Source organism: Sarcophilus harrisii, chromosome 1, assembly GCF_902635505.1.
Source record: "Sarcophilus harrisii chromosome 1, mSarHar1.11, whole genome shotgun sequence".
Classification (NCBI taxonomy): domain Eukaryota; kingdom Metazoa; phylum Chordata; class Mammalia; order Dasyuromorphia; family Dasyuridae; genus Sarcophilus; species Sarcophilus harrisii.
Genome location: NC_045426.1, coordinates 668,580,181 through 668,595,107, shown reverse-complemented (window position 1 = coordinate 668,595,107; position 14,927 = coordinate 668,580,181). Strand labels below are relative to the sequence as shown.

The 14,927-nt window shown below is 56.4% G+C and overlaps 1 protein-coding gene across 3 annotated transcripts in view; it reads right to left on the bottom strand.

Annotated features, from left to right (window-relative positions):
* Positions 1-1,437: 1,437 nt before the first annotated feature.
* The window catches only part of PDE4C (phosphodiesterase 4C), a 49,076-nt gene continuing 35,586 nt past the window's right edge, over positions 1,438-14,927 (bottom strand). For all 3 annotated transcript variants that reach the window (XM_031948213.1, XM_031948214.1, XM_031948215.1), the window contains exons 6-15: positions 14,319-14,431; positions 12,703-12,796; positions 10,954-11,138; positions 10,748-10,846; positions 10,063-10,227; positions 9,645-9,744; positions 6,975-7,129; positions 6,146-6,268; positions 3,568-3,750; positions 1,438-3,389 (exon numbers count right to left, since the gene is read on the bottom strand). In XM_031948213.1, coding sequence (XP_031804073.1) covers positions 2,907-3,389; positions 3,568-3,750; positions 6,146-6,268; positions 6,975-7,129; positions 9,645-9,744; positions 10,063-10,227; positions 10,748-10,846; positions 10,954-11,138; positions 12,703-12,796; positions 14,319-14,431 — 1,700 coding nt within the window. In that variant the 3' untranslated portion in view covers positions 1,438-2,906. The remainder of the gene's footprint in view (positions 3,390-3,567; positions 3,751-6,145; positions 6,269-6,974; positions 7,130-9,644; positions 9,745-10,062; positions 10,228-10,747; positions 10,847-10,953; positions 11,139-12,702; positions 12,797-14,318; positions 14,432-14,927) is intronic.

Genomic DNA, 14,927 nt, shown 5'->3' with positions numbered 1-14,927 from the left:
TGACCAGGAGAACTAGACAATACCATCCTTCCCTTTCAAAATAAGAGTTTGTTTTATTGGGGAGGGGGTGAGTACCAGTAATTCAGTATCTCCTGTTGATCCAGCTCATTCTTCTCAAGCCACTCTGACCTCAAGCAATTGATTTTTTGAATCTGTCAGACTAGACATTCATCCCTCTTAAATCTTTATTGCAATCACTTAATGACTGTGAAATGTCCACTAACCCCAGCAAAAGAGCAGGGATCATCTTCACTTTGCAGATAAGGAAACCGAGTTTATTGACATTGGTGCCTCGGCCCAGTCACCAAACCGGCCGGAACTCGGACGGGGTTTGAACTCCATCCGTCTTCTGCCTCCCAGGCAGATTCCTCCCCATCTGGGCGATGGGTCAGGGCTTCTTGGGCTGCACTGCACATTATTCTGTATTTAATATGAGCCGCCCTGGTAGGTTTGTGCTTGACCTTGGACAACGCGGGGTTGGCTGGGCGTCGGAACAGAGCAAGATGGACACAGACAGACGAACACACATGGTCAGGCTGTCAAAGATATCGCTTTTATCTGAAGTCTACTTTACACACAGGAGATGGAAAAGCAGCTGGGACGGGGGAGGAGGCTGGAGGGCTTAGGGGGATGGCGGGGGAATTTCCCCTCATGTCCCTCTGCTGAGTGGGCTGCCATGGTGGGCCCACCTTCCCCCATCCACCAGGGCAGAGCCACGGCGGGGCCAGGGCCATGGACCCGAGGGATGGCCTCCCCCAGCCCATAATCAGGCAGCCATGCATGGGCCAGGCCACAGCGGCCTCCCCAACCACCGACTCCGGCTCCTCGCACACAAAGCTTCTCTCCCGGCCTTCCAAGACCAGGGGCAGTGGGGCTGGGCCTGACTGGGGGCAGGGCAGGAAGGCAGAGGCCTCCACCAGCCCAGGCCGCGTCCACCTCATCTCACGCCGGAGTTGTGTCTCTGCGGCCCTGAAAAAGCTCAACAGTGGCTGGCCCAGACCCGAGGAGAGGTTCAGACAGAAGAAACACAGGGGTGGGGAAAGAGAAGGGAGGACGACTGGGAGCTCAGATAGTCTAGAATTGTAGAACAAGGACATTAGAACACAAGAACACAATACAGTTCTAGGAGGGATCACAGAACACAAATTACAATGTTGAAGCAGAGAGACCTTAGAACATAGAACACAGAACTGTAGGACTGGGAGGGCCCTTAGAACCCAGGGGGTCAGAGCTGGGAGGGCCCTTAGAGCCCAGGATGTCAGAGCTGGGAGGGCCCTTAGAACACAGGGAGTCAGAGCTGGGAGGGTCCTTAGAACCCAGGATGTCAGAGCTGGGAGGGCCCTTAGAACACAGGGAGTCAGAGCTGGGAGGGCCCTTAGAACACAGGGAGTCAGAGCTGGGAGGGCCCTTAGAACCCAGGATGTCAGAGCTGGGAGGGCCCTTAGAACACAGGGAGTCAGAGCTGGGAGGGATCTTGGAACATGTCCGAGGCAAGAGAAAATTTGAAAATCTAGTTCAACCTGCCCTCCCCAATTTTATGTTTGGGGAAATTGAGGCTAGCAGGGAGGAAATGGCTTGCCCAAGATACACAGTGAGGCAGGGGCAGAGCCAGGGCCTCCTAACTTGCCCCCCAGCCCACTGCACCCCAGTGGAGCAAGCAACCCTCCCCCCTCAGTGCTGGAGAAGGGCCAGTCTGAGCAATCAGCCCCTCAGGACCTGGATCTTTCCAGGAGAGCAGGCCCGGAGTTGTATATGTGTGTGTGAGAGAGACCAAGTCTTTACTTTAAAAAAAAAAAAAAAAAGTGAGCTACAAAAAAATCTTAAAAACACGTGAGCCAGTGTTAAAATAAATTAAATGGCAGTGTCCAAGGTGCTACACCACGGCGCACCACAGGGCGCGGCAGGGAAATGGGGGAGCCTGGAGTTTCTGCCTGCTGTCTCTTTTCTCCCCTCCCCTCTTCTCTACTTAGGCTGGGGCAGCAGAAGGCTGGAGGTGAGAATACTATGGAAAGTGGGAGGTGCTGGTCTGGGCCCCGGACCCCCAACATCTCAGAAGCAGACGGGATTCAGGGGTCTCTAGTCCCCGGGGGGCTCCTGCCCAAATGCCCCCTATAACCTCCCCATCGGCCATATGGCCTCCAGTGACGGAGGGCTCACTACAGCCAACCTCACCACCGACCAGTCCTAGAACAGGGACTTCCTCCTTCCTCCTCTCCCCAACCCCCCGGCCCCCACTTCTTCAGCAGACATTTTTCTCGCCTTTGAGAGCTTCCAAACTGTGAGGTGGGGGAGGTCAGGAGGGGCCGGGTTCCTCGTGCACTGAGGGAGGGGACAAGGTCCTGCCCACAGGGAGCTCTCTCAGCTAGCCAGTGTCGGCAGGGAGGGCGAGGGCCAAACTACGGAGCCGCCGTGAGAACTCAGTGAGGGCTCAAAGGCCCTCAGTGACCCTCCCTGCCTCTGCTGAGGGCACAGGCGACAAACACCCGCCGTCCCTGGGAGGACAGCCAGCTTCCCCTCTCCCAGAGCCTCCCTTGGAGCCTCTGCCTGTTGGGAGGCCGCCACTGGGCAGGGAGCACGGCTTCCTTTTAAGTCAGCTGGAGGCTGTTAGAAAGCCACTCTTCGCTTCTCTCAGTTTCTCTCCCCATTCTTGAGGCCATTTGCTCCCCCCCGGCGCTGCCTCCCTTCTCCCCTCCATTTCCCCCCTCTCTGGGGGGCTGTCGGGGTGCTGGGTCCAGACCGAGCCCCTCCTCTGGGCCCACTGGGGTTTTTGTGTCAATCAGGGGCTTGGGGAGTCAGAGCAGGGAGAGGGGAGAGCTGGGAGGGGGATTTTTAAATGTAATTCCTCCCACCCCACCCCAAGTCCGAGAAGCGGCTCCAGGCCGGAGGGAAGAGGGCAGCCACGGCTGTTACGTTCCCAGGGGGTAGCAGGGAAGGTTGCCTTCCTGATCCACCTCCTCCTGCAGGCTCCCGACCTGGGCCTGGGACAGCGTCCGCTCGTTATCCAGAGGCACGGGCCGCCCCCCCTCCCCCTCGGGACTGGCCTCCTCTTCCAGAGACAGCGGGTCCACCTCCGCCGATTCCGAGTCCTCCATGGCCAGGGTCTTGGGGTCGCTGCCGCTGTTCTCTTCCTGCCCTTCCTCGGCCTGGCTCCCGGGCTCCCCCTCTTCCTCTTCCAGCTCCCCCTCCTCCTCCAGCGTCAGCTCAAACTGGAACTTGTCAGCAGCCTTGGCCAGGACAGCCTCATGGCTGCCGTCAGGGCTCCGGGGGATCATGCTCTGATACCACTCCCGGTTGTCCTCCAGCGTGTCCAGGATCTCCTGGGCGTCGGGGTGCACCAGGTCTGCCCAGGTCTCCCACAGCGGGTGGGCGATGTAGTCGATGAATCCCACCTGCGGGGAGGAGTCGGCCATTGGTGGGGGCCCAACTGCGGCCTAAGCCGGGGACGCGGCCCCCTCTGCCCCCCAGTCCCGGGCCGGGAACGCGGCCCCCACTGCCCTCCTGTGCCCCCCATGCACCATGTCCCCCGCTCTTCAGAAGCAGGATGCTCCCCAGCCCTGGGAGGCTGACCTGGGACTTCTCCACGGAGGCCGTGTGCTTATCGCACATGGGGCTGATCTCGATGCCCTTCTCCCGCTCCCGGTCTCCCTGCTGGAAGAACTCCACCATGATCCTGTCCGTCCACTGGCGGTACAGCTCCAGGGGCTTGGTGGGGTTGCTGAGGTCAGCACAGTGCACCATGTTCTGTAGGACCTGAGAAGGCCGGTGGGGGGCAGGAGGGCCAAGGTCAAACCGCCTCCCAGGCTGGCGGACTCCCTGCCCCCCGACCCTCGGCTGCTAAGTAACAGGGAGGGGCCCCGGGTTCGGGGCCCTGCCTCTGGCACAGAGAAGCCGGGCGATGAGCAAGGCCGGCCCTGCAGGCCCCGGCCCTGTTTCTCAGTGACTGTCTAGCGGCCAGAGTGACAGAGGGACCCTCCTCTCCAGGAGTTGTCAGCAGCCACTTTTGGCCCGTGGGCCTTTCTCCACAGCAGGAGCCCATTCGGCCCCTGGCCTTCTCACCAAAAAAGAGAAAGTTTTCGGTCTGTTCCTGATTAGGATGTGGGCTCGTGGAGGGTGGAAACTGCTGCCTTTTCACTTGTATTTGTTTCCGATGTACCGCCTGGCACACAGTAGGTGCTTAATAAATGCTTGCTTGGAATCATCAGTCCAGAGTGATGATGATATTAAGGGATGGAGGGAGTGTCGGAGAGACCCCAGGTGGGATGCCTGAGGTTCCTCCATGAAGGAGTGGAGGCTGAGGGCCATCCAGGTACATAAATTGGACTTACAGATTGTTACTGATAAAACAGCAGCCAGGGCTGCAAAGGTGGCCATGAGGAAGAGAAAGGGACGAGCGTTTCTACTGGGCTCATCCATATTTTACAAACATTTCCCTTGATCCTTACAAGTGGCTATTGTTATCTATATTTTACAGTTGAGGAAACTGAGGCAAACAGGATTAAGTAACCGCTCAGGGCCACACAGTGCCCAAGGCCGGACTTCACTCAGTTCTTCCTCCAGGCCCAGGGCTCTATTCCCTACACTAGCAGCTGCTGGCTCAGTCCGTCCCCACCTACAGTGGGTCAACATTCAGGAGAAAGGCTAGAGAGGAGGTGAGCAGAGCACTGGGGGCAGTCCCGTAACTATCCCGCCCTGAAGTCTGAGAGTGGGAATCTCTACAGCTGCTCCCTTCCTAGGGCCGGCGGGGGAAGCAGCAGTGAGATAACAGGGAAGAGATAAAAGGGACCAGGAACTGGGCCCACTTGCCCCATTCCAGGCACCTGGCGCTGATTGCTGCCCGGCTCGCTCAGCACAGAATCCCAGCATCAGAACTGACCCTTGAGGCCAGACTCCCTTCACAAGCTGACCTGCCCACGTCCCTCCCTCCTCCGCCTCCCTCCTCCGTCACCTTCAGGGGCTCCCAGCTATCTCTAGGATTAAATATAAACTCATCTGCATAGTTTTTAAAGCTCAACATATTTATATAAACTTCAGTCTCAAAGTAATTTTCCTAAGTTGCAGGTCTAAACTCAAGACGACCTCCTCTTCCTTACTCAAGCAGCTTCCATGGCTCCCTAGCATCTCTAGGCTCAAACAAAAAATTCTGTTTGGCTTTCAAAGCCATTTATAGCCTGGTCCCTTCCTACCTGCCAGTTTTCCTAGCTCACATATTCTCTGATCCAGTGGCCCTGCCCTCCTTACTGCTCTCTCTTCCAACTCTGGCTGTTTTTTCCTGCTGTGTCCCCATGCCTGAAACGCTCTCTCCTCATGGCTCCCTCTGGGCCTCCCTTTAGCTTAAGTCCCCCGGCACAAAAAGCCTTTTCCAGTCCGGTCCCAAACCTCTTTCTTTTCTCCCCCCTTTTTTTTTGAGGCAATCGGGGTTAAGGGCCTAAGGATGTATTTAAACTCAGATCTTCCCAACCCCAGGCCTGATATTCTACTAGCCACCTAGCTGTCACGCAAAGTGTGTAAGATATACAAGTATATGAGTTAATAAAAACATGCTATCGCTGCAGGGTAACTAGGTGCTAGAATAGCTAGAGTGCCAGGCCTGGAGGCAGGGAGTCTCACCTTCCTGAGTTCAGCCTCAGACCCTTACTGGCTGTGTGACCCTGGGTAAGTCACTTAGCCCTGTTTTCCTCATCTGTAAAATGAGCTGGAGAAGGGAACGGCAAACAACCGCTCAGTACTTTTGCCAAGAAAACCCTACAGGGGGTTATGGAGAGTCTAAAAATAATGGAACAAAAATATATTTAAGCTGCACAGATTCATGTCTATCGCTTGATCTGACCATACACATACACATTTGTTGTTTCTGGAAGGGGACTTTCATTGGTTGTCATTGTATCCCTCGGGCCTGGTACTGTTCCTGGTACACAGAAGGCGCATATTTGTGACTGACTCAGTCTATCTGAAGACCCCGGGAGCTTAACACTCCATCCCCCTGTGGGGTAGCTTTCATGGGTAAGGCTTTCCTCACCTCTCCCGAAACCTGCCCTTTGTCACCCCTGTCACTCCTCCTGCTGCTGCTCCCCTCTGGGCCCAGTGGCCCTCTCCCACACGGCAGCCTGGGGGTGGGGGGAACGCGGCCACTGGCTCGGCTGCCCACCTGGATCCGGTCGGAGTAGTTGTCCAGCAACAGCACACCCAGGCTCGTCACCTTCTTCGTTTCCACCATGGTCTTCAGGTCGCCCAGCAAGTTCATGTGTTTGGACATGTCTGTGGCCAGCACCTGCTCAGAGAAAGCAGAACAGGGAGAGATGGCACCTTGGATGGACCAGCCCCGGGATCCTGCCGGCTTCACGGAGCGTACAGCCTTCCTCTCCTAGAGCTGGTCCTAGCCAAGGCCCTGGAAGCTTTCCAGTGTTGTTAATCTCAAAAAGACAAGAGCTACTGAGCTGGGAAGACTCTTAGAACCTAGAACATTGGAGCTGGGGAGTGCCCTTAGAACCCAGGAGGTCAGGGCTGGGAGGGCCCTTAGAGCCCAGGAGGTCAGGGCTGGGAGGGCCCTTAGAGCCCAGGAGGTCAGAGCTGGGAGGGCCCTTAGAGCCCAGGATGTCAGAGCTGATAGGGTCCTTAGAACCCAGGAGGTCAGGGCTGGGAGGGCCCTTAGAACCCAGGAGGTCAGGGCTGGGAGGGCCCTTAGAACCCATGAGGTCAGGGCTGGGAGGGCCCTTAGAACCAGGATATCACGGCTGGGAAGGCCCTTAGAACCCAGGATGTCAGAGCTGGGGAGGGCCCTTAGAACCAGGAGGTCAGGGTTTTTTTTTGGGGGGGGAGCATTCCTCCTTTCTATGTCCGGAGACGCTGAGGTCCAGAGCTGACTTGGGATTTTCTCTGGGTCCCAGAGCGTGTCAGGGCAGAGACAGCACCGGGACCAGCCCACTGGGCCAGCCCCACGTGGGTTCTGTTGGCTGCCCTCCCCTGGGCCCTCTCACCATGTCGATGACCATCTTGCGCAGGCTCTGCCGCTGCTTGACGCTCAGGTTCTGGAAGATGTCACAGTTCTCCTCCTGGAGCAGCTTGAAGCCCACCGCCAAGTGGTGGTTCTCCAGGACGGAGGCGTCGTTGTACATGAGGGCCAGCTCCGAGTCTGAAACACGCAGGGGAGCCGGTGTTACCAGTCTAGCAATGTTTGGGGCCCAGGGCCTGCGGGTGAGACTCTGGGGGCTCAAATTCAGGTCCCTGACCCCCCAACTAAGTTGCTATGCTATCTTGAACAAATTAATTCCTTTCTCTGAGCCTCCAACCGCTGGGGATGTTGTGAGAAAATCTTTTTATAAATCTTCCATGTCATCTATTACTTTTATTTTATTACTGCTCATGGCGGTTGTTGTTCCAGACTCGGCTTTTTTGGAGAGTCCTGGGAACTTGTCCAGAGCCTCCCCCAAGGGATGGAACCTCCCTCCCTGATACAAGAAGGCCACCTCCCATTTACAGGTGTTAGGCCGTTGCATAGGACGTGGGGACCTTTTGTTGGAGGGACTCTTGTCAACCAAGTGGTGTTTGTGATAATCCCCGGTGAAAAGTACCATTGCAAGTGAAAAACACATAAAGGTCTGAATAATCGTGTAACATGATACGTGGGGGTGAAAAGCACTTGTCCGAGGTCACACAGGTGACCCTGAGAGGTGGAACTCGGATCCAGAGCTCCCTGACCCCATGGCTGACGGGAATCTGAATTCTGCTTCAGACACCAGAGGGAGGTCACCTCAGCCTGGCTCAGCCTCAGTTTCCTCAGCTTTAAAAAGGGACAATAATAGCACCCGGGCCTTGGCTCTTCTCAACAACGAGGGACTCAAGGCAGTCCCAACAGGCCTGTGATGGAAAGTACCATCCACATCCAGAGAGAGACCTACGGAGACTGAATGTGGATCAAAGCAGAGAATTCTCACTTCTTGGTTTTTCCCTTTTTGGTCTGATTTTTGGGCACAATATGGCAAATATGTTTAAAAGAATTGCCCATGCTTAACCCATATCAGATTGCTTGTTATCTTTTAAGGGGGAGTTGAGGGAGAGAGAGAGAGAGAAACATTTAGAATACAAAGTATTATAAAAGTGGATATTGTATTTAACATGTATAGGACTGCTTGCCATTTAGGGGTGGAGGGAGGGAGGGGAAAAGTCAGAACAGAAGTGAGTGCAAGGGATAATGTTGTAAAAAAAAAATTACTCAGGTATGGGTTCTGCCAATAAAAAGTTATAATTATTAAAAAAAAAAACAAATGCATAAAATACTAAATAATTAAAAAACAACAGAATAATAAAAGAAAAAATAGATGTTAAAACTCTGTTAACGTGTGTTTGGAAAAATAGAACGCATTAAAAAAAATAATAGTACCTGGGGCAACTGGGTGGGTCCCTAGTGTACAGATCCCGGACCTAGAGTCTGGAGGACCTGAGCTCCGGTGTGCCCTTAGCCCTGTCCTAGCTGCCTGCCTTTGGGTAAGTGTCTCACTGAGCCGGAGAAGGAAATGGCAAACACTGCAGTGTCTCTGCTGAGAAAACCCCAACAGGTAGGTCGGGAAGAGCCGGGCGGGACTAACCGAAGGAGAACAACAGGCAGCCTGGCCTCCCTGGATGGTTCTGGTGGGAGTGAGATACAAGGGCTGCTCCATATAATAGACGCTTGTTGTTACTCTGGGATCCCGGGTGAGATTTCTCATTCCCAGTGTCCTTATCAGAAAAGTGCTCACGGTGGCACCGCTGCCCGCAGGGTGGGGCTTAAAGCACCAAGTTTAGTTAACTTCACATTGAACTGCAGGGTTCCAGGGTTCTAAGCCCTGTGGGGAGGGCAGGGAACTCAGAAAAACAAAGAATTGAGAGATCTGGCCCAACCCCCCTCATTTTACAGATGGGGAAACTGAGGCTCCTGGAGGTCTGGTCTCCATCCTCCACACTAATTCTTCTCCTGGACTTTAAGGGCTCCCCAGGTCTTGTGATATGCGGGGCCACAGGGGGCTGTCGGATGGACAGACGGAGATGGAGAAGACGCGGTCACATCTGGCTAGGAGCTCTCCCGGGCTGGGGGTGGCAGGGGAGGGGGAACCAAGACACACAGCCCTACAGTGGGGGACAGACCAGGTGCTGCGACGGGCCAGCTCAGTCTGGTGTGGGCCATGGTTTCCCCCTCTGCAGGGGGCGACCCCAGTGGGGGAGACCTGTAGGGCTTCCAGCCGGAGACCGTGGATGACCAGGAGCCCGGGACAGGCAGACCAGGAGGGAGAGCCGTGAGAAACGGCCTGAAGCGGCGAGAGCCCGAGCTGAGAAGCCCCATTTGCCTGAAGCTTCCAGTCTGAATCCCCCTATTCTGTGGGTGACCAAAGCCAGACTGGCAGAGTGCTTAAAGGGACCGGGCTGTGAGCCCCGACGGCCTGGGGGGATGCTGCCTCTGGCTCCCTCTCAGCCGTAGCTTCTCCCTCCGAGGCGAAGAACTGGACTTCAGAGGCCCCTCTGCCCAGAGGTAGGCAAGTCTCAGACCCAGGTTTTCAGGCTCCCAGCCGGGCTCTTTGGCTACAAGCAGCCACGGCCATTTCCTCCTGGGCCCCAGATCCCCCTTCTCCCCTCCCCCCTCAGCCTGGGCCACCTTAGGGCACGGCCCCACTTACTGGTGTTGATCAGAAACTGGTTGGAGACCCCGGGGTGATCCACGTCATGGATGGCGCTGGCGAAGATGGCGGCCAGGATTTCCAGGTCGGTGAAGACAGCCTTGAGACAGATATGGGGTCGTTGCAGGGGGCGGATGGGGAGAGGGCCATGGAACAAGGGCCCCAGAGCCGTCAGGAAACTCCCAGGCTCAGCCAGGCCAGGGTCCCTCTGCCCTGACTGGTTGTGATCTTGTCCCCACTGGGTCTGGGGGCTAAGAGGGAGCCGCTGGGAGCGAGGGGTTCAAGGACACAAGAAGGGAAGAAGCACTTATTCAGCATCTGCTACTGGCCAGGCCCTGGGCTAAAAGCTTTACAACTATCTCAGCTGGCTCAGTCAGGTCAGGGCACTTGGAGTCCCCCCTGCCCCTGGCTCCCGAACCTCAAGCGCTGGCGTCAACAGGAGCACGTGGGTGGACTGGGCCACATCTGCCGCGTGGATGCTGTTGTGATAGGCCACATCAGAGTGGTAATGGTCCTCCAGCGTCAGCAGGTAGGTGACCAGGGTGTCCGGTGGGATTTGGAAGGTTTTTAGCAGGTCCCGCTCCTGGAGGTGGGACCGAGAGGAAACAGACTCTGAAGCCAGAAGGACCTTAGGAACCAAGTGGTCCAAATCTCCCATTTTACAGATGGGGAAACCGAGACCCAGAGAGGTCATATATTTTAGATTTGGAGCCCAGTAGAGATCTGAGAGAGAACTATAGCAATAGCTAACACTTACCCAGGGCTTCCAAGTTTTGTAAAGCAATTTGTATGTTTCATTTGACCCTTAGAACAACTCCGAGAGGTAGGTGCTATTATTACCCCCAATTTACAGATGAAGAAAGCGAGAGCAAGAGATCAGGACGGGGTCTTAGAGTTTCAGACACATGAACCCTTGTGGACTGCCTCATTGTGAATTCACAGTTTGGGACCCGGTCGCAGCAGCCTTGGGCAGATCTGAGCTGCCTGCAGTAACCTGGGTTGCCTCGAGAGGCAATGGGCTCCGCGCAGTGGGATTATTTGGGCCATGTAGGAGGGGCTCCTCTCACGGAAGGAGCCAGGCTCCGGGTGCTCGGGTGACCTACCTGAAAGATGCTGTACATGATGGCCGTCAGCGGGCGGTTCCCGGAGAGCTCAGCCACCTTGAACACGTCCAGACCCCACCGGTTTGTGTCTTTCAGCTCCTGAAAGCAGAAAGCGTTCGCACTTCCCCTGCTCGGACTTCAGTGGGCCCCGGGGGGGCTGCACTAGGGGTTGGGCACCCAGCGTCCCCCCCCAGCCCCCAGTGCACCTTTGCCAGCAGCAGCTCCTGGTCAGACTTGACGCCGAATTTTGGGACGGCGGCCGCGGTGAAGCTGGAGCTGTGGGTCAGCTTACGGAGGCCACTGATCTGGGACATGGGCCCCTCCTCTGCCTCCTTCTCCTCCTCTTCCTCCTTGACCGGCAGAGGAGCGAGCTCCACCTCGTTCTGCTTATCTGAGGGCAGGCAGCGGGTGGGTGTGACATCTTTGCTGGGATTCTCTGTTGTTACCTAATTCTGTAATTCCCACCACCCCCAGCCCCTCCCTGCCGGCTCTTATCGCAAATTTTTATTTTAAAAAATCAACAGAAAATTCCAGTCTCTCCTTCACACCGTGTGCTGAAGGAAGGTCCCTTCCTGAAGCCTGTGAAGGAGCAACAGCTCTCTGTGCTCACCTGCGTTCTCCCACCTGCCCCCAGGAGTCAGTGGCTCCCTGCTCTCTCTGGGACCAAACTCCGCCTTTCTGATCTCATCCTTCCTGACCCGGCCCTGACTCACCTTCTCACTGGTTCCCATCACTGCTGTTCCCTTACTCTGCTGGCAGTCACAATGGCTGGCAGTCACACAGAACTTTAGGTGGACACCAGGCTTTATTTATTGCATCTTCACAACCGCCCCAGGAGGGGGTGTCCTTATGATCCCCATTTCACAGAAAGGGAAACTGAGTCCCTTGCCCAGAAGGTCACTTCATGAGGGGTCATCGCCCCGAGCCTGTGACTTACTCCTGGACCCTCCACCTCATCTGCGGCCTTCTCCGCGAATCCTCAGTGCTCAGCACTGGCACACAGCGGGTGCTTAATACAAAGCATTCTTTCCTAGCCTCTCTGTCTGCTCTTTTCCCTCTGGCATCCTGGGCCAGGTGAGAAGCGATGACACGGCCTGAGCCAGCTTAGGAGCCCTGGGAGGGCAAAGCCGGGGAGCTTGGGAGGGAGTTCTGCCCAGAGAGGGAGGAGCGCTGGGGGACTCTGAGGCTGCACCCCGGGAAGTGGAGTCTGGAAGGAAGGAGGAGCCATTTCTGCTTTGGGACATCTGGGTGGAGATGACCCCCAGGAAGCTGGGGAGGCAGGGGTAGAATCCAGGAGGGAACTTGGGCCCTCCTGGCTATCTGCCTTGTATCTGACTGAAAAGGTTAAGGCAGTCTGGCTCCCCTTTCTCCTTCCCTTGATGTCTCCCATCTTTCCTTTTGCTCCCTTCTCCTCACTGAGATTAGCCCTGCTACCCCTGCTCTTGATCCCATTCAGAGTCCACCAAAATGAGAGTGTCCTGGATCTTATTTTAGGGCTGGGAGGGACCATAAAGGTCGGTGGGTCCAATTCTCCCTCTTCTGTAGATAATAAGACTTGTTCCCCTCACTCCCACTTGCCACACCTTCTACTTTAATCTGTGAGTTCTGTTAAGCAGGTTTTATCTATCCCGGCCTTTCCCAATCAATAATCAATCACTCATTATTAAGCACTTACTGTGTACCAGGCCCCATGCTGACTTCAGCAGCTCCATGCACACAGAGCAGGGGGAAGTCCAACCCAGCAGCTTTGTTAAGCCTTGGGGAGTCACAGTAAGGACCCCAAAAGACCCAGTGCTGACGAAGTAGAAAAGCATGAATCTCCCATTTTGTGAAGGAGAAAATGAGGTCTAGAGAAGGGCAGTGACTTAGCCAGTGGGAGAACTGGGACTCAAAACAAACCCATGTTTCTTGGCACCCAAAGCCTCCCCCTCCTCCTGCCTTAGAGGCCCACTTACCCAGAAAGGTCTGGGAGATGTACTCGGACACCTGGTTTCCAGAGCGGCTGGTCTCTGACAGGTGAGTCAGCTCCCGGTTAAGCATCCGCTTGAACTGGAGGGAGAAAATAAAAGGTAGATTCCCCTGGGCGCGAATTTCCCTTTTCTAACTCCAAGGTCGCCCCCAAAAGCGATTATGTTTTCCTGTAATTCCAATGGGAAATTTATAGTCATTGGTAACCTCGTGTCCAGGAAAGGAGGAGGACAATGTTCCCTTTGGGGAGCAGAGACCCAAGGGCAGCCTGGGGGCTGGGACAACCCTGTCCAATGGCTTGTCTGAGGGGCGCCCAAGTTGGGCTGTGACTCTGTTTCTTCTTAGAGGAAGAGAGAGGGACGCTGAAATCTTGTGAGGACGGACTGGGGTCTGGTGAAAGAGCCACCATCCTAATGCTCCCTCCTACACTCCCAATGCCAAAACCCTTTTCTGCCCCTCACAAAGTTTTTCCTTTTTAAAATGAGTGGTCTCTACTAAACGGCCTCTGAGACCCCTCCCAGCTCTGACATCTCGGGCTCTAAGGGTCCTTTCAGCCCTGACCTCCTGGTTCTAAGGGCCCTCCCAGCTCTGCCCTCCTGGGTCCTAGGGGCCCTCCCGGCTCTGGCCTCCAACAATTCCTAGATCTGGCCCAGTCTGATGCCCAGCACACCAAAGGTTCTCACGGCCTGTTTCAAAGGCCTGACCCCCAATCCCTTGTTCACTGACACAGAAAATCCCCCGAGGATGCCGGGCGGTAACGGGACTCCCTCCCCCACTCTGATTTGAGGGGACACTGAGCCCACCCAGAGCAGTGCCCTCGCACACATGGGCTCCCTCTCCTTCCCCGGCAGCGCTTGGGCTTTAAGCATCGTGGCCAAGATGGAGGGGCTGGGGGAGAGGGCTCAGCTGGCCTCATGTGCTCTCCCGGCCCCTGCGGCTCCTGGATGGGCCGCCCTCAGTGCAGCAGAGCCATGGTTCATGCAAATACCCACGTAAACCTCATCTCGTCCCCGGGTATTTCATGCTCCGCTGGATTCCTTTGCAGGCTCATCCTTCAGGCTCATTTCTAGATTTTTGAGTGCTGGGTTTGCCCAAGTGGGGAGTGGGGTGGGGGTGTCCCAGCCCCTCCTCCTCCCTCTCCCTGCCCGGATGCCCAAGGATGGATGGACACACAGCCCCCCCCCCATAACCCCCCTAGCTCTGAGGGTGCCAGGCCCAGCCCGCCCGGGTTAGTCAGGGAGGTCTGCTGCTTTGTCGGTTGGGGTTTTAAATCTACTTCAGAGGGATGGGGAGAAAGGGCCAATGACGCACAGAGCCAGCTGTGCCTGGCCGACCACGAACACATCTGCGGAGCAAACAGGAAGGGGGCGGGGGCTGGGGAGCGGCCGGGCCCTCACGGCCGGGGTGGGGAGGGGAAGGCCCCGGCCCGAGCAGAGGGAGGGGGGCTGGGCCCGGCCCTGCCCGTGCCTCAGTTTCCCTGCCTGTGGATGGGCTGGGGGCCTTTTCCACTTTTAAAGCCCCGTCCCACAAGTCCGCTTGGAGCGGGAGCTGAGGGGGCAGGGAGGATCCTGGCCCACCCTCCAGGGAAGCAGGTGTGACTCACTTTGTTGGAGGCCATCTCGCTGACGGAGTGCCGGGTCTGCAGGGTCTCCAGCTGGTCCAAGCACCAGTCCAGCTCCTCCAGGGTCTCCATGGCCAGCTTCTGGCCGGCATCCTCTGTGGCAAGGACTGCAGGTCACCGCCTGCTCTCTCAGAACCAGCGCCTTCCCCCGGCAGCTCCAGGGCCCAGGGCAGCTTCCCCCCAACTCAGGGGCCGAGGGAACAGCGGCTCTGGGGCTCTGGGCCTGTGCAGGCACCGTGAGCGACTGCCCAGAGCCTCTGGCTCCAGGAGACCAAAAGGAGCAGGGCACGGGAGTTGTCAGGAGACCGGGATTCAAATTCCACCCCACACTGGGGTGTGTGACTGGGAGAAACTTCTGCCTACTCTCCATGGGAGCAGAGCATCTGGGGAAGGATCTGTGGGCAGCGCGGTGCCATGGAACCTGGGGCCGAGTCCTTGTCTGGCCAACAAGTGGTGGTGGGGGCTCTTTGGCAAGTCATTCACACGCTGGACCTCAGTTTCCCCACATGTAATATAATGATCTCTCTGAGGGTTACTTCCCAGCCCTGACACTGTGCTCTAAGGGGCTCTCAGCGTCAATATTCTGTGTTC